Raw genomic sequence first — 24,427 nt, 5'->3', positions numbered from 1 at the left:
TCTTGCTTCTGAAATCCAGCTTCTATGTATGATGTTAAAGTGAGCACTTGATCACAGCAACCACGTTTTTCTCTAAAACCAGCTTGCTCAATCGGGACATGCTGCATAATTGGTGTGGACAATCTGTTGTACAGAAGGCGCTCTAACATTTTATAGGTGCAACTCAATAAAACAATAGGTCTATAACTTTTTGCCTCTTGGGGTAGTTTTCCAGGTTTAAGAATAGCAACTATTTTTGACTTCTTAAACTGGCTAGGTAGTCGGCCAGTCAATAATATATCAGAAAAGAATTCCCAGAGCCATTTTATAGTATTTGGCCCGCTAATAATCAGAAAATCAGGATGGACACCGTCGAAGCCTGGGGCCTTGCCTGCTTTGATATCTTTTATGACAGCTTTTACTTCATCTATAGTGAAGATTGAGGCATATTGTGAGAAAGCAGGGGCATTTATTTTTAAAGCTCTTAGTTCTTTCTTAACTTTCTTGGTATGTTCACGGTTCCTAGGTGCTCTTGACATATTAATGATTTGATTAGCTATTTTCTTATGGGAGATGATTGTGCTTTTTCTTTTAGGTAGATTACTTGTGGATAGTTGTTGGAGAAGATTCCAAGCTTTTCTACTTGATCGTTTGAAGTCAAGGTTTTCAACTGTATCAATCCATTTTGTTTTTCGAGATGAGTTCAGGCTATGTAGTAATTCATCTGCTATTTCAGGATCTTCACTTTTCAGGAACTCTCTGTAGAGATGTTCACTCTCTTCATTCCATCCAGGGACATAATCTTTTCTGTAACCTCTAGGGATATATTTTTTCGCAGTTGATATGATTGCTCCTACAAATCTCTTGTACTCTGCAACTCTAGCAGGTATCCACCAAACACATTTATCCAATTCATTCGCAAAATTTCTCCAATTTGCTTTTTTAAAATTCCAACACGGTCGTGGAAAGGATCTTGCTATAGGTAGTGTCATACCAATTTCCAGTAACACCGGTTGATGTTGACTGTGTGGGAAGTTAGAAAGTACATATTGTTTTACTGGTAATGTTTGCCCTTCTGTGTTTATTGAAACAAAACATAAGTCTGGATTAGACTCTGTTTGCCATGCCGATGATCTAAAGGTGTTTCTATCTTTGGCATCAAATACAAGGTGTATATTATTTATTTCTGCCCATTGAACAAGGGTAGTCCCGCAGTCGTTGTTATCACGGTACTTCCATTCTTCATGATGGCTATTAAAATCACCAATCCATACTGTTGGATGTTGATAAGTAGGTATCACATCTATAGACCATGATGTTAAAGGAGGTTTATAGACATTGACTATTGTTATGTTGTGAATTTTCGCACTCACAAGATGGGTATCGTTATCACATCTTGTTGTCAGAACAGAAGCATTTTCTATATCATCCTTGATATATGTTGCAATGCCATAATTCCGGTGGTATGTAGCACCAATCAGAGTGTAACCAGTTATTTTTCTTCTTCTATTAAGGTCATCTTCATTTTCAGCATGTGTTTCTTGAAGAAGCACAACGTCAATGTTATTTTCTTGTAGTATTTTGCAGAGATAGTCACATTTTGCTCTGTTAATTCCCTCAATATTCAGTTGACACATCTTAAGGCTAAATCCCAGTTTTTTGTCAGCATCATCAATAAAATTAGAAAAATCAGTATTGTTTGACTGCATGCCTTAGCCAGGAGAACTAATTGTTAGACTGGCTGCCAAATCGCTCTAGCTCGATTAGCGTTACCCAGGGTGCACCACGAGGAGGCGAGCTAGATTACACCCGTGTTTCACTATGCTGCATACATGAAAACTGAGTTTTATTTTTTATATATTTTATTAACAAAGGGTGTTGTTTACATTGAACACAAAATATCTGCAGCAAAACCACAAGTTTAACATATTTTAGACATAACAGAAAACTTGGCAATCTTGCTCAGGAAAATCACAACATAAATCTTCCACATCAATCCTTAAGTTCAGTAAGGGAAACAGAAACAGCAAATTTCTTTTCATGCAATCACACAAGAAAATGATAACTCATACTTGTATCTTCAAAATATATCTCATTTCGAAACATATTCAGTTTCTAATTAAAACAGGTGCAAAAATCTTGACAGTTTACTAAAGTCAGCTATCCAGTACTTAAACAGAATACAACTATTTTAGTATGTTCCAGTGTTTTTACTTGACAGCCACCAATTCCACAAACAGAGAATAGCTTTTTGTCTAATCTCACTCAAAAAACCAAAAATTGCAACACTAAATATACATTAACTTCTCAGTAGAAACTTTAATAAGGAATTCACAAAAAAAAAAAAAAAAAACATTCATTCCATATTTTTTTTTAATATTATTTCTTAAAGAGAGTCATTCGTAACTCTCCCTTTTGTTTTTCCATCTGTTTCATTTTGACATATCATGACAGGTATCACAGATAGCAGAGAGAAGTTCTTTTCCATTTGATGAATATTTCATGTGCTCAGTATAAAAACTTCTACAGGTATTTTAATTCCAACAATGTAGGAAGGTACATTGTATATCTTGCCGATTCCTGTTGCTGCTAAATGGAAAACTGTTTCATCCAGTGACTTAAACCATGAGAAGTGATTAGGCTTATTGGCCTTGCTAGTCAACTAGTAATAGCAAAATTGCAAACACAATTTTTTTTTTCTTTTAATGAATGCAGTTTATGAACATAATGATATTTTTATATGCCTTATTTCATTTTTAAATAACTAAATATCTTTTGTAAACAATAAATCATGTGAATATCTTTACCACTCACTATATCTTTATTTTGAAATGTATTCCTATGGTTATTATAGAAAGGATATTATATTTATTCATTCCTGTATTATAAGCAGGTTTAAATTTTCTTAGAATATAACCTTTGGCCATGGCCCCCACAAGGGTAGGACTGACAGGGCTCTAGCCTGGGGGCCTGTCTTGTTGGGTCGGCCAGTTAAGTGAGACTAACAAAAGACAAAAAGAAACTTTATAAAATAAGAATGAATATGTGCCGAGAGGGACTACTAGATTTTGCAATCGTTTCCAACCCATTATCCATCTTTTCAGACTTATGTACGCTTCTGAACTTCCCATTTGAAAGGATTTACTTTAGTTTTTGTTTTTCGTTTGCCCCGCTTTCTATACACGCCATCGTTTCAATGCTGACACTGCTCCGATGTTACCAGCACACTACCCTACCGGTGCTTATGCTACGGATGCTGAGAGAATTTTATTTTATTCATAAAAGAGAAAGCTTTATTTGATAGTTTTAGTTGGGCTAAGTTGATCTCGACAAAATGAAAATTTTCTACAAAATTCTTTATTTGAGAAGAATTTGTCTTATTTGAATTAAAATTTTGCTAGTTAGTAAGTAAAAGAAAATATTAAGCTTTTTTAGTTATGATTTTTTTGTATGAAACAAACTTAATTTTTTTTTCCAGATCATACAAAAAATTTGAGATATTAAAAATATTTAAATGAATTGCTCTCAAGCAAGCAAAGACGTTCTAGTTAAAATAAATAAAATCCCAGTGTCTGATTCAAAGTACAAACATAAGTCCGGAGCTCAGAAGAGGAAACTTAAATCCAAGAGAGAGAATCGAAAGCATCACAAGGTCATCAATTCATAACCAAATTTTTAAAATCTGAAAATGAAAAGGATATAGTTCCCAGTACTGATCATAGTGAAGGTGGTGATAATGTTTGTGACATTGAAATCCAAACAGAATATCAGTGTCAAATCGAAAGTCAAGTGACTGTTACATGTGAACCTCTTGCAATGGAAGAAAAGGCCGCAAGTGAAAAACCTGCAGGAGTGACTATTGAAGAATATGATACAGTTGATGCTTCAGTTGCAGGCCCTGTTGAACAATCTGATATAAAATATGATGACCCTAGTATTTGGCTTAGAGTAATCTCAAACAACATGCGGCAAGAGACAGTACAAACTATCAGCTTTCAAGCATTCCAAAAGATTTATAAGGAATTGCCAAGAGATCTTAATGGTATGAAATTAAAAGATTTTTTTGCTCTATATGAAAATGAAAGATGAAAGAACAAGAGAATGGTTAACATTGTGTGTATCGAAAGAAAATCTTTATTGTCTACCGTGTCGTATTTTTTGCGACTCTAATAACAAAAACTTAAGCAGTTTAGCCCAAGAAGGATTTTCGCCTAGAAACAAGCATTGGAAAAAGTTGTATGGTATGTTGCCTCTTCACGAAAATAGTGCCAAACACAGAAAACAATATCTGGCTTGGAAATCCCCTTTGCAGTCATTGAAAGGACATGGAATCGATAAAGACTTACAACTACAAATTCAATATGAAACAAATAAGTGGAGAGCACTTCTGCAATGGATTGTAGATGTAACGTTATTTTTATCATCCAGTGGTTTTGCATTTCAAGGAGTTCATAATAGGAATTTCTTAGGTATATTAGGTATAGTAAGAACGAATTAATCCCCTAGCAATTTTGTGCATCGAAAATGATTTGGCTAAGCTTTTGGGTTATCATTTAAACTAATTGATCCTAAACCCTGTAGAGCAATGTGTTGTCCTTAACCTGAGCGATAGGTAGGGCGCCTGCCAAAAATCCTGACCTTGGGGCCCGCTTCAGGATGTGGGGCCCTGCCTTTGGCATAGGAGTACCGTATATTGAGGCATGTATGAATTCCTGGGAACAGTTCATGCACTTTTAAATAGTGCAAACCACGGCACCTCTTCCACTTCAAGGAATGAATTAACCTTCTTTGTAATTGTTTCCTAGAGTATGTGTAAGTTCAAATCCAGTGTTAGTTTCTTCTTTTAATTCAAATTATCTTCATGTTCAACTTTGTCATCTTCAACACTATGGAATATTGACCGAACAACAGCTTGTGTGTGTGTGGGGGGGGGGGATCACCATTAGGGAGATTGGAAGAAAGAAACGGTAACTTGTCATTTTTTTAATATATATATAATATTTGTATAATTTAATTTCTTCAACATTGGTTATTTATAGTTTCCTAAGTATCCAATATATTTGAGTTTTTCTTGTTAGTGACTATTCCAGATTCACCTTTTCAGATTACACTAAAGTGAATCTAGACATCTTGTTGAAGAATGATGTAGTTTTCCATAAAATATCAATTTATTATTTACTTAATGTTAGATAAAGATGTCTGTGAATGTTGTAACAAAACAGTAATTCATTCATAAGAATTGGTCATGACTTATTCCTTAGTCATCATAATTGTTGATACTCCTCTCCTCTCTCTCTCTCTAGTATATTTTCCCTCTGCAACTTTTCCAGGTAATTTTAGTGACTGTTTAAATAGATGATTGTTGAATAAACTTTGTTTTAAGCAACTGTTTTCACTGGAACAACAGCACCCTTACTTTGAATTTTATTTGTCATTATTAACAACATTAAAATAATAATTAGTTCATGATATAATTTACAGTGAAACACTCCAACACAGCAGTTTCATGTTGCTAAAACTGTTGTATGATTGAATGTGGCATCATATAAATGGGCATTGGTCATAATCGAAAAGCGTCATATGAGCGGATAGTGATAAAGCAACGTGTCGTAAGGCGGAATGTTACTGTACTTGATAACCAGAATTGCTGAAAGACATAGGCTGAAACGTGGCTATGGTTTGCCAATAAGTAATTAATTATTATCTGATTATTTAACCAATTAGATAATAGTAACTATTTTGGTTTCCATATATTATCTGCAGAATACCTGGATATGCATGTTTAATAATTGGATAGCAAGGTATCAGAATTAGATTAAATAAGAAAGTGACTAAGTGCAAATTATTTGTGAACTTAAATATTGAAAATAAATGGGATGGAAATTATTGAAAACTTTAATGACATCCATATTTTTAAAAATATTCTAATAAGCACAGTTAGCCCTTACTATAGGAAATTATGTTATAACATGTCTACTCACTGTTACAAACTATCAAGAAATTTTGACCACAGTCCTATAACACAATACTGTTCTAAAGGAAATTTATATTTATATCACTATAGCAAACTATCTATACTGTAACAGGAAGTGGAGATATAAAAAAGTTAATCTTTTATGTATTTACAGTCCACATGGATATTATTTTGCAACATGTGGTCAGGATAGAACAGCACGACTATGGACAACCGATAATCACCAACCACTGAGGATATTCGCAGGTCATGTTTCAGATGTTGATGTAAGTTTTTGGTCAAGTATTATTCAGTTTCATTATTTTTATAAATACAGTAGATGCCAATCATAGCAAACACCACTATAATGAAATGATATACTAAAACAAACAACAGAAAAATCCAAGTCCCATAGAACTAGTGCTATTTTAAGCTCACTATTGACAACAATAAAAGCTGAAAACTTTTAATTTTGCAGACTGAATTTCCTAGCAGATAATTTCAAAATTAAGAGACAAAGGAAATCACAATAAATGTAACGAAAGAAAATCATGGGAAACAGAACAAAAGCAATGTTGGGAAATCATACATTGAGGACAGAAACACAAAGGATTGGCATTAATTATACATAAAGCACACAAAATAACATCATGAAAAAGTAAAAATGCAAACATATAGAGTATGAAATTATAAGAATCTAGACATAATGTTTACATTTAAAAGATTATGTTGGCTTAACTTGATCACTTACCTGAAATCTGCATAATAAACTACTATAAATATGTGCAGACTCAAAAAATTTAGATTTTTTTTTCTCTCTTTATCTTTCAAACACAAAATGAGCTACTAGCCAAACAAATTTCTTTAATTTACGTTCCAAGAGAACAATATCAATTTATGCCATCTGTACATCATTGGTTCTCTGTCTAGTCAGGAAGCTGACATTGACCTGAGCTGTGTTTCATTTTTTTCTTCCTCTCTCATGCTGACTAATGCAGACTAATGTTCATCACTTCTGTTCCCTTCCTCTATGTAATTGGAAGTGACCAAGTTGACTGATTACTGATGTTTTCAGATGATTTTATTTTAATGGTACAGACATATTTAGTTTATTATGAAGATTTCAGGTATTCTTCTTCAACCTGGATTAGTCCACTGCTGAACGGAGGTCTCCCTCACTTTCTTCATTCCATTCTATTTTCATCTTTTCTCATCCATTGCATTCCAGCAATCTTAATAATTTCATCTTGCCTTAATCTTATTCTTTTATGGATGGAAATCCATAGGTCTCCATTCTGTCAACAATTGAAGCTACTTTGCATTGTTATATCTTGCTTTGTGTCCAGTCTACCTCCATTTTTAATACATAATGTAACTGATTGTCTTGTATAAATGGATGGATATCCTGTCTTTAAGTGTCACACCAAGCATATTCCTTTCCATTCTGGAAGGAATATGCTTGTTCTGCTTCCTTTAGCCAAAGTGTGGAAACATTTGCCCTGCATCAACCCAATAAAATCTCTAAGTAACTTAAATGTTTTTTCATCACATTCCCTCTTTTTTTTTTTCACCTGTCGACCAACTTTTACAATCTACAAACTCTCAATCTATCCTCATAGGAGCATTCCACAGCCCCACTCACTATTTGTCACTCGCCTCTGCACCACTTCCTCATCCCCAAGAAACCCACGTGACCAGACCTGAATACAGTAATTTAGATGTGGTCATATTAAGGCTTCTCTGCTTGTTGGTGTGTTCTTCAATAACCAAGTGATCCTGTCAGTTACCTTGGCATTCTTCAGCAATAATATACTCTTTAAACTTCAGCTCTCTTACTAGTACTACCACCCCCAAATCCCTGGCTTCATCAGTTTCCTGGAGTACATTTCCTTACATGTGGGTACACAGCTTCTAACCTTTGTATCCCAAAATGCATAACTTAACACTTTTCTTATTAACTTGTCATTCATTGTTTTGCACATACACAAATCATCCTGCAAGCTCTCTACATCATCATCAACTTTCTGACAATGTACCCTCACAGGGTGTACAGGATATTATGATAGTACTACATGAAAAACTCGCATCATTACTAACATCCTATCAACAGTTTTCCTCCAAATCAATCTGTTATCTATCAAAACTCCAACATTATCAGATCTTATATTTCTATCTTCTAAGGCACTTTTTACTGTACCAGTCCACCTATATCTCGGTCTTCCTCTGGGTCTTTTTCCTGCCAACCTGGCAGAGAACATATCTTCACTTGGATGATATACCCTTGCAAAATGGTCACTCAGTAGCTCAACAGTTTCATCTGCCTATGTTACTTCTCTACCATATTTACTCATTAAAGTCATTCTTCCTACTTGCAACATGATGAAAAAACTCTGGGATTTCCTTTTGCCTGCTTGTCTAATTTCTTCTTATAATCTGATTTTTTTGACTTCCTTTCTATCAGATCATCTTTCTTGCCTGATCCTTGAACTGTTCATGAGTTAGCTGGTCACATTTCTCCTTATATATCTTTCACAACATTTTCTTTTTGCAGCACATGCTTTTCCTACTCTTCCATCTAACTCCTACCCAATTAACCTCTTTACCTAGGGTATATACAGTATGATATTGCTTCCTCCAGCTATCCCTTAACTATCTTCCATGCACTGTGAACATCCTTCCCTTGCAGAACTTTATGACATGCTACCCTGCTTCAAGCTGCCTTCTGAATGTGTCATAATCACCTCCATTATATTTCCACATAAAAACCCCCTTTTTAACTGGAATTTCCACATTTTGCTTTCTCCCAAATCAACACAATCACTTTCCTCAAATGGAAGCAGTATAGCCAGCTTGTTCATAAAGGTGAACTTTAGTTATGAACAGGCCTTCTGATCCTATAACAAGATCCAACACTCACACTTCATATCCCTTCCATCACATTCTGCTTCAAGTAATTTTCTCTCAGTAAATGTACAAATTCCATTTCCTTCCTGCCACGTGATCTTTCCTCCTTCCAATCTGTACCCAAAGTTGAAGTCTCCCATAATAATTACTGGACTTGCATTAATTTTACTGATCTGCTGATGCATGCCTTCCACACCATCCCTGGCACCCCCAAACTTTTCCCATCTCTCCAGACAGGTTCCTGGAGAGATTTAGAAAATCTTAGAAAAACCTGTACTTGACTATTCTGGGGTATTTGATGAGGTTTAGCATCAAGAACTTGGCATATTGCCGACTTATAGTCTGCCTTTCTTCCCCTTCTACTTGGATTGTCAGTTTTCTCTTAGGTTTACTGCATATAATGATAAAGAGTATTGTTTCTTCAGATTTGCTGATTAATGCAGGTATTCTCAAGGCTGTTATTTCACTGTCCCTCTTTCTCCAGTATACATGACCTTTCACTGACCTCAAATTCTTTCCACAGATTTGCTGATGATAGCATCTTTGCTCATCCTGTTCATACAAAAGAATCTTGTAGTTCTAACCTGTCAAGATCATTTTACAGTAAGTGCCTTAAATACTGATCTCCATGCCATCTGTCAATAGGGCAATAATGCCTAGTCACCTTCACTGTTTTCAAAACACATTCTTGTCTTTTTTTTTTTTTTTTTTGCAGAAAAGACCTTAATTCTTCTCCTCTTATGTTTTGATAATTCTTGACTTCCCAAGTGGATGCCAAGTAAAAACTTGGCATCCACTTTTTTTTTTTTTTTTTTTTTAAAAATGTTACTTTTTATCTGTCCAGCTACTTTGTACATCTCACATCTGTTCAACCTTAGAATATTGCTCTCATATTTTTGATGGTGAACCTAAAACATCTCTAAAAATTCTAGATGCCTTTCAGTGGATCGATTCACAAAACTTCTCTCAAAAACTTCATCTACTGTCACATAGGTAGTTGGCTTCCACATTATCTATTCTATAGATATTTTCATGAATGCTGTTCAACATAACCTCTGTCATGTCCCCATTTCTGCTAAACCAGTAACACAAGGAAAAGCTGTCCAGTATCCTTTTATAATTAACCTCTGCCACTCACAGTTCTATGGAACAGAATAGCCTTGCCAAATAAGTATTTCCAAATGACTACAACCTCCAGCTCTTTAAAAAGGATATTAGTAGATTGCTTTGCTTTTGACCTCTGCCTGAACTCTACATTTTTTTCCTGTGATCTTGCAGCCTCTCGTGTGTGAAATCAATAAAAAACAAAAAATGCTACTACAAAATAGTAAGAAACTGACAGTATTTATGAAATAATAAGTAACTAAATTTTAACTCGTATACATTTTAGATTATTTATTATTTCAAGCAAATCTACTTGTAGTGAATCACATAGAAATTATGACAGTATTTATTTTAGTAAATTTAATTTATTTGGAGAGGAAGAGTTTTTATTGCAGTTAACTTGCATTATTATCTAACCTAGCTCAGGTACAGTGATGAGGACTTAACATTATACTGCAGCCCTATCAGATATAATGTGTTGATGGGATATTGTTAATATGCAATACCATTAAAAAAAATTAAATTGTTTCTCTTCCTGAGTATTGTTTTTAATTTTATTAACAAAAAATTATATTCTTATTTTCATCTACATTTTATCTAATATAAGGAAAATAATAGTTTTTGCATGAAGCAACCTCATGATTTCTCTTATTTAGGAGCATTTTGCAAAATGCATAAGCACCTCTTTAGATATGTTTAGTTTCATTTAGCTGGATGAAATTCAGTATTAGGAATCCTTACAAAAATTTACCTAGTCATCTCAAGTTTTTTATATCATTCAGATTTGGAGAAACCATTTGAAAGAAATAAAAGGTCAAAATGTGTCAGAATTACATATTACAATAACTGTCCTGGCTGGAAGGAATTTTAATAACTGGTATTTATGACAAGATCTAGAGCAGTGTTTTTCAGAGCAAGTATTGACCTTTTGCATTGATTATCAACAGTGAATTTTTTTTATACTATCTTCCTTCTAAATTGGAGGTACTGATAATAACTGTTTTCATACTTTTAAACTTAGGAATGAAATTAGAAGAAAAATTTGGCTTTAGGAAATTAGGAGAAACCATTTCTCTAAATGGTTTCTTCTGATTTCATTTGGAGAAATTAGGAAAATTGTTTTGGTTATTAATTAAATGTGATACTGCAATCAGCTAGTAAAAAAAAAAAATTCTGATTCAATCTACAAACTTTCTCTCTCTCTTTCTCTCTCTCTCTGACAAGAGCTAGAATGAAAGAGTGTCACATTGTGACTGAAATAGATATAGGGGAAAGAATAGTGTGTGTTGAAATAGTTTACAGTTAAAGTTGTGTTTATTAAATAGATTTTATCGCTTCCTTAATAATTGATAATAATAACAGCTTTATTATGTTGTTATTTCTATATTGATATTCAAGTATTATTATTATTATTAAATAATATAAGACCATGATTTTATTCAGCCTTTCTCATGTATGTGTCCCAACAATTTCAATCTACAGCTCTTAGGTTTCTTCTTTCTTAACCCTCATCTGCACCTCACACTTGGCACTGATGTGCTATAGGTTCTTGTACTTGTCAGGTGTGGGATTAAAAAAATAATAATAAAAAAAATAAAAAAAATACATTCACAACTTATGTGTGAACTGGAGGTTTTTGATGTTGACTTGATTGAAAACAAAGGAATAGATGTAGTGTGTTATTCCAACTGGAGTAAACTGGAAAAACAGGCAGATGCACATTAAACAGACACATAATATTTTTAATGTTTCTTCTTGCATTGTTCTTCTGTAATTAATTATTAATAAAATCATGAATGATGTGAACCTGTCACTTGTACAAATGAACTCCCTACTTGAAAGCGTTTATGATATGAGCTAATAAATTATGTCCCCAATTCATTTAATGAACAGAGAACTTCGTGCTTATGGACATTTTGTGATGAACAGAATTCACCGATGCGTTAAGTTTAAAGATATATTTTATGAAAAAATAAATTCAACTTATGGACACATGGATTTCAAGCTGGCCTGGTTAGCATATCCACCGTTGGATCCTACTTCTTCTCAATCTATACTTTGGATCTGACATGATTACTATTACGATGTTCTTAACTAATTGACAAGTTGTAAGTTGATTTCTAATTCAAATATAAAGAAAATTTTTATTTAAAGACTGCGCCACTTTATATCTGAATTAGTTCAAGAATTGAAGATAAACCAACTCTCATCTACCCTTCCTTTATATGTTGTTATTATATATATATATACTGGCCGAGTATATTTAACTTAATTAATTTACCCACTTTGGTTCGAATATTTTATGAATGGTGCAGTAAAAGAGATTCAGGCAAAATACAACTTTTGATTAACAAAAACAAACATTTAATTTTAAAATCACAAATTTTACACTTAACTTCAAATCAATAATTAAGATATCAGAAACATTTTAGCTTCTCTGATAAATACAATCATACAAACTCAGACAATGGTAAATCTGTTATCTCTATAATACAGGCTTCTCACAATTCCTTAAGTTCCAGTTACAATAAAAATTGCAGTAACACCTCTTCACAAACAAACATCTTTAATTTTACACTTCAGCTAATTCTCCACAATAGTTACTGTTAGTATAGGGAAATTCTAGGATGAAAGTCACACACTTTTCTGTATAGGAATATTAATGGTTGGAATAATCTTACCGATAATCTTCTTTCTTCATCAACTTGCACACAAACACTTTTTATAACCATAAACATTTTAAACAGCATACAGCACTCATCAAAATAAATCTTCTAAGCAATAACTGAATTAATCATCAGTCACAATACACATAAACAAACGTTCTTGCATGAAGTACTACTGATCACTCGTGAATTAAGGCAATACACAATAATTCCTTATCTTGAGGTTTTATATGCACAGTTGTTCATTCCTCCTGCATTCGAATAATTCTTTAGGCACTATAATTCTAAACACAGCTAACGGTAAACTTCAACTTTACAGCCTCTACTACTCTCTAGTAACTTCGTGCTTTGCTTCAAGGTTCTGTATGTCCTTGAATGGTCGGCGCTGAAATTAAATCTCAACTCAAATATCGCTAGTCTATTTAACAGTCTCTCAACTGTTTTCCATAGCTATAATTGTTATTCTACAACTTATTAGCTAACTGCTTCTCGACTAGTAGACTTAAATTAGCTGCTTGAGTGACTTGCCGACTCTCTAATATCGCACTCTGATTCCCTGAATGCTCCGATTCCAACCGAATGCCAATCTCTCTCTTTTCACTGTATATTCTATATTCTATATTTTCAGCATTCTTCCTGCCTAAGTTGTTCTCGTGATCTCTTTAACTAAAACTCTTTTCAATAAACCTTCTTCTCACACACTGTTCCAAACTCATGCTCGCTCACTTACATACGTCTCCATGACAACAAAACAAAACATAATAAAAATTGAGCTATTGCATAACGTTAAACTTCTACAAATAGGAATAATTAGAGAATATTTACATTTCAATTAATGCGCAGTTAAATTACCAAATACAAGTTCTTATAATATTAATGTAGTAATAAATAAAATAGCTTAATAATATTTAATACAGTCTTTTCGTTATTAATATATATATATTTTTGATTAATTAATTAAATATTAGATAAAATTAAAGGTAGTTATATGAATATTAAATTGTAAAATAAGTTGTTTACATTAAATAATATTTACAAGTCTAGCCTATGTGATGGAAGATCATGTTGGATTCTGAAACAAATAATAATTACTTATATCTCTATATATTCAGAATCCAACACCACTCTCCAGCCAAGAGACTGCGGGTTTGAATCCCGCCATGAGCATGGTTGTTTGCGATTGTCTTACTAACTCTGTGTGGAAAGGACATCTGTGAGCCTACCACTTCTTTTAGCAGAAGGCTTCACTCTCAAAACCTGGTGAGGTATGGGAGTGACCATACAGCGTCTACGGATGTCAATTATGAAAACACGTTTCAAAGAACACATTTGTTCGTAAGTTAGGTTTTGCCTGTATATCTTATAAAAAAATAAATCACAGTGTAAATTACATTTTCTATTGTAGCTTAAAAAAAGTTTGAAAACTAGAGGATATTATCCAAATAAAAGCGATTATTTCATATGCACATCACCACTATCACTTAATAGTGCTCTCTAAATGAATTAAATTTGTAATGGACATAACATGAAAATTACACAGTTGAAAGTTCAGCTGTATTGTATAGTTGTAGACTGTCTGCTTGGCCTACAGTAGGGTTAATCTAAACACGCCGAATTTTCATAAAGTTTTTGGTTTTGGTTTGTTTTTTGTTTCAGTTGACAATAGTTTTGGTTTTGATTTTGGTTTACTATTATCAGTTTTGGTTTTAGTTCACTATTTTGGTTGAGTGCTGGTGTTTTAAACTGTCTCTACGATGTTTATTAATAGTTTTTAATGGTGTAAACAAGTTGACATTGATAGTGTTTTATTCATTATTATTATTATTAATAATAATAACTATTATTATTATCATCAAGAGAGACCTCCAGGGAGTCAGGGACTCATCAAGGGAGGCCACATACTTATTCTTGAATTCATTCACTCAGCTTAGTAATATTTTAATGAAATTTACAAGAGTTTAGTATATTCTGTTACATCAATAATTGATTCAAATTTGCAAGCCCATATTAAGTCTGAAGAAAACGTAAATTAATTTAATTTTTGTTTAATTCAGAACTTAACACTATAGTCACGACCTTAAGCTTCTTGTCACGACCAGAGGGGACAAGAGCTAAAGAGCAGGACTTCTCTACATTAATAGAAAGGCCTCGAATAGAGAAAAAGTCAACTGCCCGGTCAAGGAGTTCCTGCAAGCCTATCTTAGTATAGGCTACGAGAATAAGATCATCCACAAAGGCTATAGCATTAAAGGAAGCAGCGCCTAGAGAGTAGCCTATATAGCTAGGAATAAAATGAAGAAACTCATCTATGACGCAGTTAAAGAAAAGGGGAGATAGAGGATCACCCTGGCAAACACCTCGCACTGCGGGAATAGAAGTTGCACGGGACCCTGTAGTGATAGTGATGGAGCTACCCAAGTATAGCTCCATAACATAGGAAAGAAAGGGTTCTGGACATCCAGCAATAGACAGTGCTCGAAGGAGAGCAGGAAGGGAGATGCTATCAAAGGCCTTTTGGAGGTCCAGCGACGCCATATATATAGAGGCTCAGGGTGGTGTCGGGAATCAGAGAGAAGAGAAGAAAGAAGATATATATTCTCGGCACAGCCGTCCGAAGGGACAAAAGCTCTCTGTCTATAATCATGCTGTATATGTTGCTGAAGTCATTTAACTAATATTTTATGATAGTCTAAGTAACACAGGGGAGATGATAATAGGTCTAAAGTCTGATGCACAGCTTGAAGTTTCTTTCTTCAGAATGAAGACAGTTCTTGAAGCACATACATATGGTGGTATTACTTTACTGCAAAGTAGAATGTCCACTAAGTCTTGAAGAATCTTCAACGGCACCTTCCAAAGCCTAGACACAGGAAAGCCATCAGGTCAGGAGGCAGAGAAATTTGATGGAAGAGCTGCTTTGATCTCCTGGATGGAGACAAGCTGGTATATTTGAAGGGCAGGAATGGACCTCAGTATTGTAGGTTGGTTATCATAATCAGGGAAGTGTGGAGGTGGAGCAGAAAAGACTGTACTCCAGAATTTAACAAAATCATCATGTAAGTCTGCTAGAGGTGGAGGAGGAAGCACTGTCAAGGTTGGTTTTGGCACATTGCCCTCTATTCTTTTTATAGAGGGTCTGCATAGCTGCATAGGCCCTCTTCCTCTGCTTCCTATTTGACAAAGTCATTGTAGAATGAGATGTAGGCTGATGTTGACGAGGCATGAAGTGTTCAGAGAATTCAACATGGAGGTAGTGATTCAACTAATCTGTGATATCCATTCCCAGAAGGTGAGTCTGGATGAGATATTTAAGAATTTGATGGTTATATTCTGGAAGAGGAGGATCATCTAGAGATAATGTCAGTCTGTCATCAGAGCCTCTTCTTCAACAGCAGGATGGTGGCTGGAAGATGGAGAGGCAGGGACAGGAGATACGGAGATATTACCTTAAATCTTGCAGGCTCACATTCCCCATATACTACTTTTTGATATCTGTCAGTCAGCCATTCTCTTATCCATGCTAATATTTTATAATCCAAACCCATATTCTCCAATCTGTGCCACAGTCTTCCATGCTGTATTCTGTCAAAAGCCTTAGCAGAATCCAAAAGTAGCATGGTGTATTCATTTCCCTTGCCTAGCTCAGTGGTAACATTATTATAGAATGTGAGTTAGTTGCTAAAACATGACTTTCCCTTAGTAAATCCATGCTGTTCATTGCAAAGTAGAGAATCTCTATCAATCCATTTCTGAATGCAAGTCCTAACCAACTTTTCCAAAATCTTCACTACCACTCTTGAGATACTGACTGGTTGATAGTTGGATGCATTGGTCTTTGCACCCATCCATGTGCAATGGGATTACCAGAGATGTTGTGAGGAATTTTGGCGCCTATGGCCATGAAGAAAATTGCGGTGTGCTAAAAAAAAAAACTTTAAAAATCTCAATTTTTGTGCCTATGGCCAGGGACACATTGGCCATAGCCTCACTACGTCTCTGGGGATTACCATACGTTCTTGTGGAATCATCCCTGTAAATCAATACATTCCAAGAAAGTGTTCAAAAATATGTACTCTTTCTCAGCACACATTCATGGCTCAAAGACAAATTGCCAATGAGTGTGGTGTTGATTTGGGTATTGTTAATGCGATTTTAAAGAGGTTTAGGGAGACAGGTACCTTTTTGCTTGATAGAAAAGAAAAATGTGGGCAAAAAAGAAAAAATACACTTATTCAAGATTGTTTATAGGTTAGGAAAAGCAAAATGAATCTAAGATTGTCTGCTGTAGACTTAAATAGAGACCAGCCAGCTTGGTTGGCCGAGTGGTTAGTGTATCCGCTCTCCAGCCAAAAGGCTGCTGGTTCGAATCCCGCCTCGGATGATTGTGATTGTCTGTGAAAATACTAATGGTGGTGATGGGTGGTAGATGGCATTGGTGTAGATGATGGTAGTTGTGGTTTGTTGTAGTTGGTGGATTAAGTGGTGGAGACAGAGAGTCGTAGAGTAGGTCTCCTCTGTAGTAGCCCTCCCTTGATGAGTCCTTGGAGGTGTCATGTAATAATAATAGAGATCTAACAGCTAGTGGGATTAATGTTTCTGGGATGACAGTCTGTTGAAGATTGTTGGAAGCAGGGACACAAAGGCTATGCCGGAAAAGAGGCTCTAGTGGATAAAAGTATACAAATATTGGACTGTTAAGAAGTGGAAGAAGGTCATATTCTTAGATGAGAGCCGTTACTTTGTCCAAGGAGAGTACCCTATGTCGCAAATCAGCGGCTGAGCAGATCTCCTGCCTAAACACTCGACTAAAAAGACGTTCTGGGGTTGTTTTACACATGACAGTCCAGGAGCACTTCTGCCTGTTGATGGTATGATAAAAAATGGCCAATACATTAAAATATTGGAGAAAAGAGTTCCTCCTACAGATCGATAAAGACAAAGAACCCATTGACAGATTTTTTTCCTCAAAAATCACAACATACAATTCTTCCAGGTAACTCTCCTGACATTAACTCAATAGAAAATTTTTGGGCCATAGTGAAAAAGAGACTTAGAAAATTAAATTATGATATGAAGTATAACTTAATACAGTCCATTATAAAAGTATGGTTTCGAATTGCAGAAATACGAAAAATGTATTCTACGTTGGTAGAGTCCATGCCTAAGTGAATTAATGAACTTGTTAGGAATAGAGGTGCACATACAAATTTTAGGTAAAATTAGAGTTTAATTTTTGTACTTATTTTCTTGCAAAATTAAAATTTTTCTTTAAAATGTGAATGTTCAGATTAATTTGACTAAATAAACACAGTAGTGAATGTTCACTACTGTGTTTATTTAGTCATATCAGTATATTGTAGTGCAGTAATTTCTGTTGTCTTCAACCAGTTTAGTTGGTTCAAGATTTGTTAACAGAGTATTTTTTCCTATTTACAATTAATAAAATAACTTGAAATAAAGACTTTTTTTTTTTTTTTGATAATTTTTTTGCACTGATCTGACTTTTATTGTCAAAATGAATTAGAGTGATAATACTTCCTCTCTGGATTAATGGAACGTAATGAAATTTGGTATTTAGGATTTACTATTTGTAAAGTTTCATTTAGACTGTAACAAAATTAAGCAAACAAAGACTATAGTATTTACTCTTTAAGCAAACAAAGACTATAGTATTTACTCTAAAAATAGGTTCGGTTCATGTGATAATGAATGGTGTTACTATATTATAAAATGCATTTTTTTATATAGAAGTCTGTAATCATTTGCTTACTGATTGTATACTGAAAACAGGCTGACTTCACTATAACATGAAACAACATTTGCTCCTCAAAGAACACACACACATACTTTCATTGCAATCGATATTGATATGTTAAGCAATGTAAGTGAGATGTTCTTAGTGTACAAAACATGGTTATAAAGTTATTTCATGTGTGAACTATTATCAAGTAGAAAATGATTTCTCCTCAACAGCAATATACTTTCAACCTTTTTGTGGGGAAGGGAGGTTCAGTTTATATATTGAAAAAAAGGATATTCCTTGATTCTGTGGAGTTTATTTTTCAGTGTGTTCAGTTTCATCCAAATTCTAATTACGTGGCTACAGGATCTAGCGATAGAACAGTTCGATTATGGGATGTTGCTACCGGTAGCTGTGTTCGTTTCATGACTGGTCATAAGGTATGCATTTTTATATATAAAAATTATACATGTAGAAAATTTATGTTTAGATGCATGCAGATTAAGAATTTTTAGGTCTCAATTTGAACTTTTTTTTTTTTTTTTGATTAAATATAAGGAACCTTAATATATTGCTTTGTTCCTCTTTGTTGGACCAAACTGGAACTTCCTTCCAATGTTTATCTAGCTTTAACATGCATAAAAAATTTATGAATATATGTAATAATATGGAAAACAAAATATTTTTAGGAAAAATTCTAGTGATGCCTGAACCAGTATTAGAATTAATTAAGCTTTACACAGTGTGTCCTTTAAGTAATGAAACAACAATTATTATATCAAAACAAAGAACTATATTTCGAATTGTCAATTACACAGATTTAAAATAATCTCCCTCCAACTCCACACAACGTTTACATATTACAAGTGTTAAAAGGCATGGCAGAAGTCCTGAACGTGAACCTCCTTCAGTGTTTGAGTCATGCCACATTCAATGTCCTCAATGTCACTGAATCGCTCCCCTTTCAAGGCACACTTCTTCTTTGGGAAGAGGAAAAAGTCTACAGGAGTCAAGTCTGGCAAATGGCAAGGAGAGGATGTTCGATCACACAGATCAGCTTCAAAGCCAGAAACTGCTTCACAGGCAGTGCACAGAAACTAATTGTTGTTGTTGTGGAACAGTTCTTTCCTGACATGTTGCATTACTCCTAAATAATATTGACTATTCACTGTGGTGCCCTCAGGAACAAATTCACAGCAGATAATTTTAGCAGCTTCAAAAAAAAAAAAACAATAAACATTGTCTTGACACATGATTTTTGCAACTTGACTTTTTTTCCTGTCAGGGAGAAGACAATTCACACCATTCCATGCTCTGACATTTTATTTCTGGATCAAACTGAAAACACCAACTTTCATCACAGGTGACAATCTTTGCAACATATCACGATCTTGATCAACTGCATGGGTGAAATTTTGATAGCATGCAACCCAGTACTCTCTCTCTGTTCATGTGTCAATGTGTGTGTGTGTGTGTGTGTGTGTGTGGCACAAACCTCAAAACAAATCTTCCTCTTGTGCAGATCTTTTCGTAAGATTAATCTGGCCATTTCCTTACTGATACCAAGCTGTTCAGCAAGTAGCCTAATGATAATTCACTTGTCATGGCAACAGTTTCCCTAGCTTCCACCACATTTTCATTTGTCCATGCAGAAACTGGCCATCTACAACATGGTTCATCCTCCAAGGGTCCTCCCCCCCTCTTTTAATGTTGAAAAACCAGTGGAACACTTGTACATGATTGAGACAATCATCGCCATAAACTTTTTTTAGGTCTTGGTACACTTCTGTAGTACTCCTGATTTAGAGTAAAATTTTATCACAGCTCTTGATTCCATGACGCAACTTCCAACATGCTCCACTCATGCACTCTTACTTCAACAGTTGCCACGTGAAAACTGCTGCATCACCTGACTTGAAAGTTGCACCTGCGATTACAACACACTATCAGTCAAAACTATAAACACGTTTTTTACTTTTATTCAAAGGGCTGTCCTGTAAAAAAAAAAATCAAAAAAAAAATCAATCTCATTACTTAACAGGCACGTTTGTATTATGCTTCCCCTCCCCCCTTTTTTTCAATCCTCTTTTTTAATTTCATGTAAATCTCACCCATCGTAAGTAAAGCTATCACAAATTTGGTACCATGTATGGGCTAACAATTAAATATTGCCTGCTTTCCTTGGTACCGAGACAAAACGTGGTGTTTTTCTGAGTCACTTTAAGTTTCTAGTAAATAGGGTGGTAGTCATTCTGGAGTATGAAAATTGTGAATTATTTAATATTGCTTATATACCACAAAAATTGTAAGAACAAAAAATTGCATTGCATGTTTTGCACATGAAATGATACAAAATCTAACCCTTAATTTGTCTCTTGTATTAAATAGTTCCACCTTTTATAATCAAGCTCACACATGCCTGAGGTCTAAAAACCTATAACACCACAGTATCATGAATGGGAAAGTAATTAGGGAATCTGTTAATGTGTTTCTTTAGGATTTGGAGGCTGTATTCATTTCAGAAGAGAGGTATAGGTAAGAGGGGGTATAGGTAACAACGTCTAGAAAAGACTTAATACAGAGACAGAGAGAGCATCTGTGGGAAAGTGAGAGAGAGAGATCATGTATTAAGCAAATGAAAGTTTAATAAACTCTCAACATATTTCCCCTCTTCTAAAGATAAATGCTCACCTCTGTCTGTTCCAAGTGTATATCAAGTTCCATGCGACTGCCATCTTTCCTATTTTGGACAAACTGGATGCTCAATAGAAAAAAGAATACAAGAACTTCATGGTATATTTTCTGCAAAAAATCTGATGTTTGGATTAGCTCAACATGGAATAGAGGCAGACCGCAAGATTCTTTGGTCTGAAACATGCCTTCTACATAGATATCGGTACAAATTCAAATGCCTATTTAAGAAGAGTACTGAGGCCTTGCAACCTAACTTAAATCAGAATGACTGTCTATCCTAAAGCATAACACTATTGGCAATTTAACATCACGTGGCTCGTTCTGTTTTGAGTAAATCGGTTGTTTGCATTCTACCTTGTAAAAACTGTTTTTAAGCCACTGAAGGGTCAAAGCTGTATAACTGAGAGGAGACCTCCACATAGCCTTTAAAGGAATGCGGAGAACCGACCAGGGCTTCTGACCTAATGTCCAATCCTCACCTTCTCGTGGTGCACCCTGTTGGGTATCTACTTTGATACTGAACGAACGAGGATGGGCTGGCAATTTGGGATTTAGCCGACCAAATTGTATTCTTATTGGTTAAACCAAAATAAAAAATGATGGTACAACATGACAAAATTTCATGCCGGCTGGGGCGTCGCCCGGTTAAACAAGGCCCCCGTTGTTTTCGCCAGGGAACCAGGGCGAACAGCGAAAAGTCAGCTACTGGAACAAATCTGAAAACAAACCCCAACTCAACATCACCAAAGTTAAAGATCGGTACTATCAACGTAAGAAGCCTGAATGGCAAAGAAATGGAGCTAGCTGAGGAATTAGATAAGTACCAGATCGACATAATAGGGGTGACTGAAACAAAAAAGACCAAAACTGGTGAGATCTTTCTGAGCAATAAATACAAAATGTTATATTCAGGCAATAACAATCAAGGAAAAGAAGGAGTAGCCATAGTATTCAACACAAAATACGAGGCTAATCTTCTTGAATGGCAGTCAGTCTCAAGTAGAGTAATGTGGGCAAATATGAGAATGGGGAACTGGACAATGAGACTTATTTGTGCCTATGGTCCCACAGAAGGTTCTACTAAGGTAGAAGTGGAGGAATTTTTTGAGGCTTTAGAAAAAGCAACTGACACAATGAAAAGGGAAAAGTTGGTCCTTGTTGGGGATCTAAATAGTAGAGTAGGAAATGATTGTGAGACATACAAAAATATTTTGGGAAAATTTGGAGAAAAGAGTAAAGCTAATAATAATGGCAAATATCTGTTGGATTTCTGCTCAGGACATGGACTAGTTATTACTAACACCATGTTCCAACATAAAAATGTGCACAAATTCACATGGAGAGAAGAGGCTAGGAATAAGAAAAGTCTCATTGACTATGTTATTGTTGATAGTGATGTTTTCTCCCTGGTGCAGGACACCAGAGTGTACAGAGGATTTGAAATTGGAAGTGATCACTATTTAGTCTTGAGCAGGATAAAATTGAATTTCATATTGAAAAGAATAACATGTAAGAAAGTTTTGAAGCGAATAAAAGTTGAGCAGCTCTCAGATGTAAACTGTAGACTAAAATACAGAAATATTATTGAAAAGAAAATGAAAGAGTTTGAGAACAGGAATCAAACCTTGGAGATTCAGTGGCAAACTCTGAAGGAAACATTGATTGATTCTGCCAGAGAGGCATGTGGTGAGGTTGTGTGCAAAGATAAAAAAATCAGAACTCCCTGGTGGACACAGGAAGTTAAAGAGGCAGTGAAGGAAAAGAAGAAAGCATATCAAAAGTTCCTGGCAAATAAGTCAGCTTTTACTCTTACAGAATACAGAGACAAATGTAAGAAAGCTAAACAGTGTGTAAAACTAGCTAAACAAAAGTCATGGGAGGACTTTGGCAAGAATATAGAAAATAAATATCAAGAAGGTGGCAAAATATTCTGGAGGGTGTTGAAGAAGCTTAGGAATGGAGGAAAGAGTGCTGTAAAAGGAATTAGAGATGATAAAGGTGAAATGAAAACAGGAGAAAAAGATATCCTTGAAGTATGGAGTAATTACTTTGAAAAACTGCTAAATGAAACAAGCAGTGATGACAGCACGGTGATAAAAAATACTGACCAGGCATGCAGTCAGGAATACATATCCATACTTGAAGTAGAAAAAGCCATAAAAGGCTTGAAATGTGGAAAGGCAGCAGGAGTAGATGATATTCGACCAGAAATGCTGAAGTATGGTGGTATAAGAGTCTTACAGTGGCTGCACTGCATAGTTCAGAAAGCCTGGACAGAGGGACGAATTCCCGATGATTGGAATAGAGCTCTCATAGTACCCATATATAAAAAGGGAAATAAAACTGAATGTGAGAATTACAGAGGTATTTCCCTACTGAGTGTTCCTGGCAAGATCTATGCAAGTATACTTGAGAAACGGTTGAGAAGAATTGTGGAAGAACAAGCTGGATTCAGGCCAAATAGAGGCTGTCAGGATCAGATCTTCACTTTACGACAAATAGTCGAGAAAGCATGGGAATATAACAAAGATCTGTATTTAAGTTTTGTCGATTTGGAAAAGGCATATGACAAGGTGCCAAGAGAGAAGCTATTCAATACGCTGCAGTTATATGGTGTCAATGGGGCATTATATCAAGCAATACTTAGTCTTTATTTGAGTTGTGAGTCAGCAGTTAGAATTGAAGGAAGTACAGGAAGATGGTTTAATGTTAAATCTGGTGTGAGACAAGGATGTACATTATCCCCTCTGTTATTCATTATCTATATGGATCACATTATGAAGGAATGTGGTATTAAACCTGATATCAAAATTGGAGATGTTAATGTCAGCTCTTTGTTTTATGCGGATGATGTTATACTTCTAAATAAATCCGCTACAAGTCTGCAAGATTCTCTGACTAAATTGAATAGCTGTTGTAATAGATATGGTATGAAGGTCAGCAATAAAAAGACAAAGACAATGAAAATAGGCAGAATCATTGAAAATGTCAACTGTGTTGTGAATGGAGAACCTGTGGAACAAGTAAAACATTTCAGCTACTTAGGCACAATTTTTACTGAAGATGGTAAACTAAATATAGAAATAGACAACAGAATCAGCAAGGCTGGTATCGTGGGAAGTCAATTGAATAAATTCATATGGAATAAGAAAGAAATTAGTCGGAACACTAAATTAGCTGTATACAAGACTGTGTTCAAACCAATTTTAACTTATGGATCTGAGAGCTGGGTCAGAAGTAAAACACTTGACCAAAGACTAGAGACCGCAGATATGAGAGTCCTGAGAAAGATTAGAGGCGTGAACAGATGGCATCAATGGCAATATCATATTAAAAATGAGGATATTAGGAAAGAACTTGACATTGTCAGCATCCAGGAATGCGTTA

The 24,427-nt window shown here is 34.9% G+C and overlaps 1 protein-coding gene across 1 annotated transcript in view; it reads left to right on the top strand.

Annotated features, from left to right (window-relative positions):
• The window catches only part of Taf5 (TATA-box binding protein associated factor 5), a 281,049-nt gene that overhangs the window by 214,899 nt on the left and 41,723 nt on the right, over positions 1–24,427 (top strand). Inside the window, exons 14-15 of the mRNA XM_090409115.1 lie at positions 6,108–6,219; positions 18,673–18,786. Coding sequence (XP_090265241.1) covers positions 6,108–6,219; positions 18,673–18,786 — 226 coding nt within the window. The remainder of the gene's footprint in view (positions 1–6,107; positions 6,220–18,672; positions 18,787–24,427) is intronic.

Source organism: Typopeltis vanoorti, chromosome 2 (assembly GCF_054136105.1).
Source record: "Typopeltis vanoorti isolate ZY-2024b chromosome 2, IOZ_Tvanoo_1.0, whole genome shotgun sequence".
In the NCBI taxonomy this organism is placed as follows: domain Eukaryota; kingdom Metazoa; phylum Arthropoda; class Arachnida; order Uropygi; family Thelyphonidae; genus Typopeltis; species Typopeltis vanoorti.
This window is presented reverse-complemented; position numbering and strand designations above follow the sequence as displayed.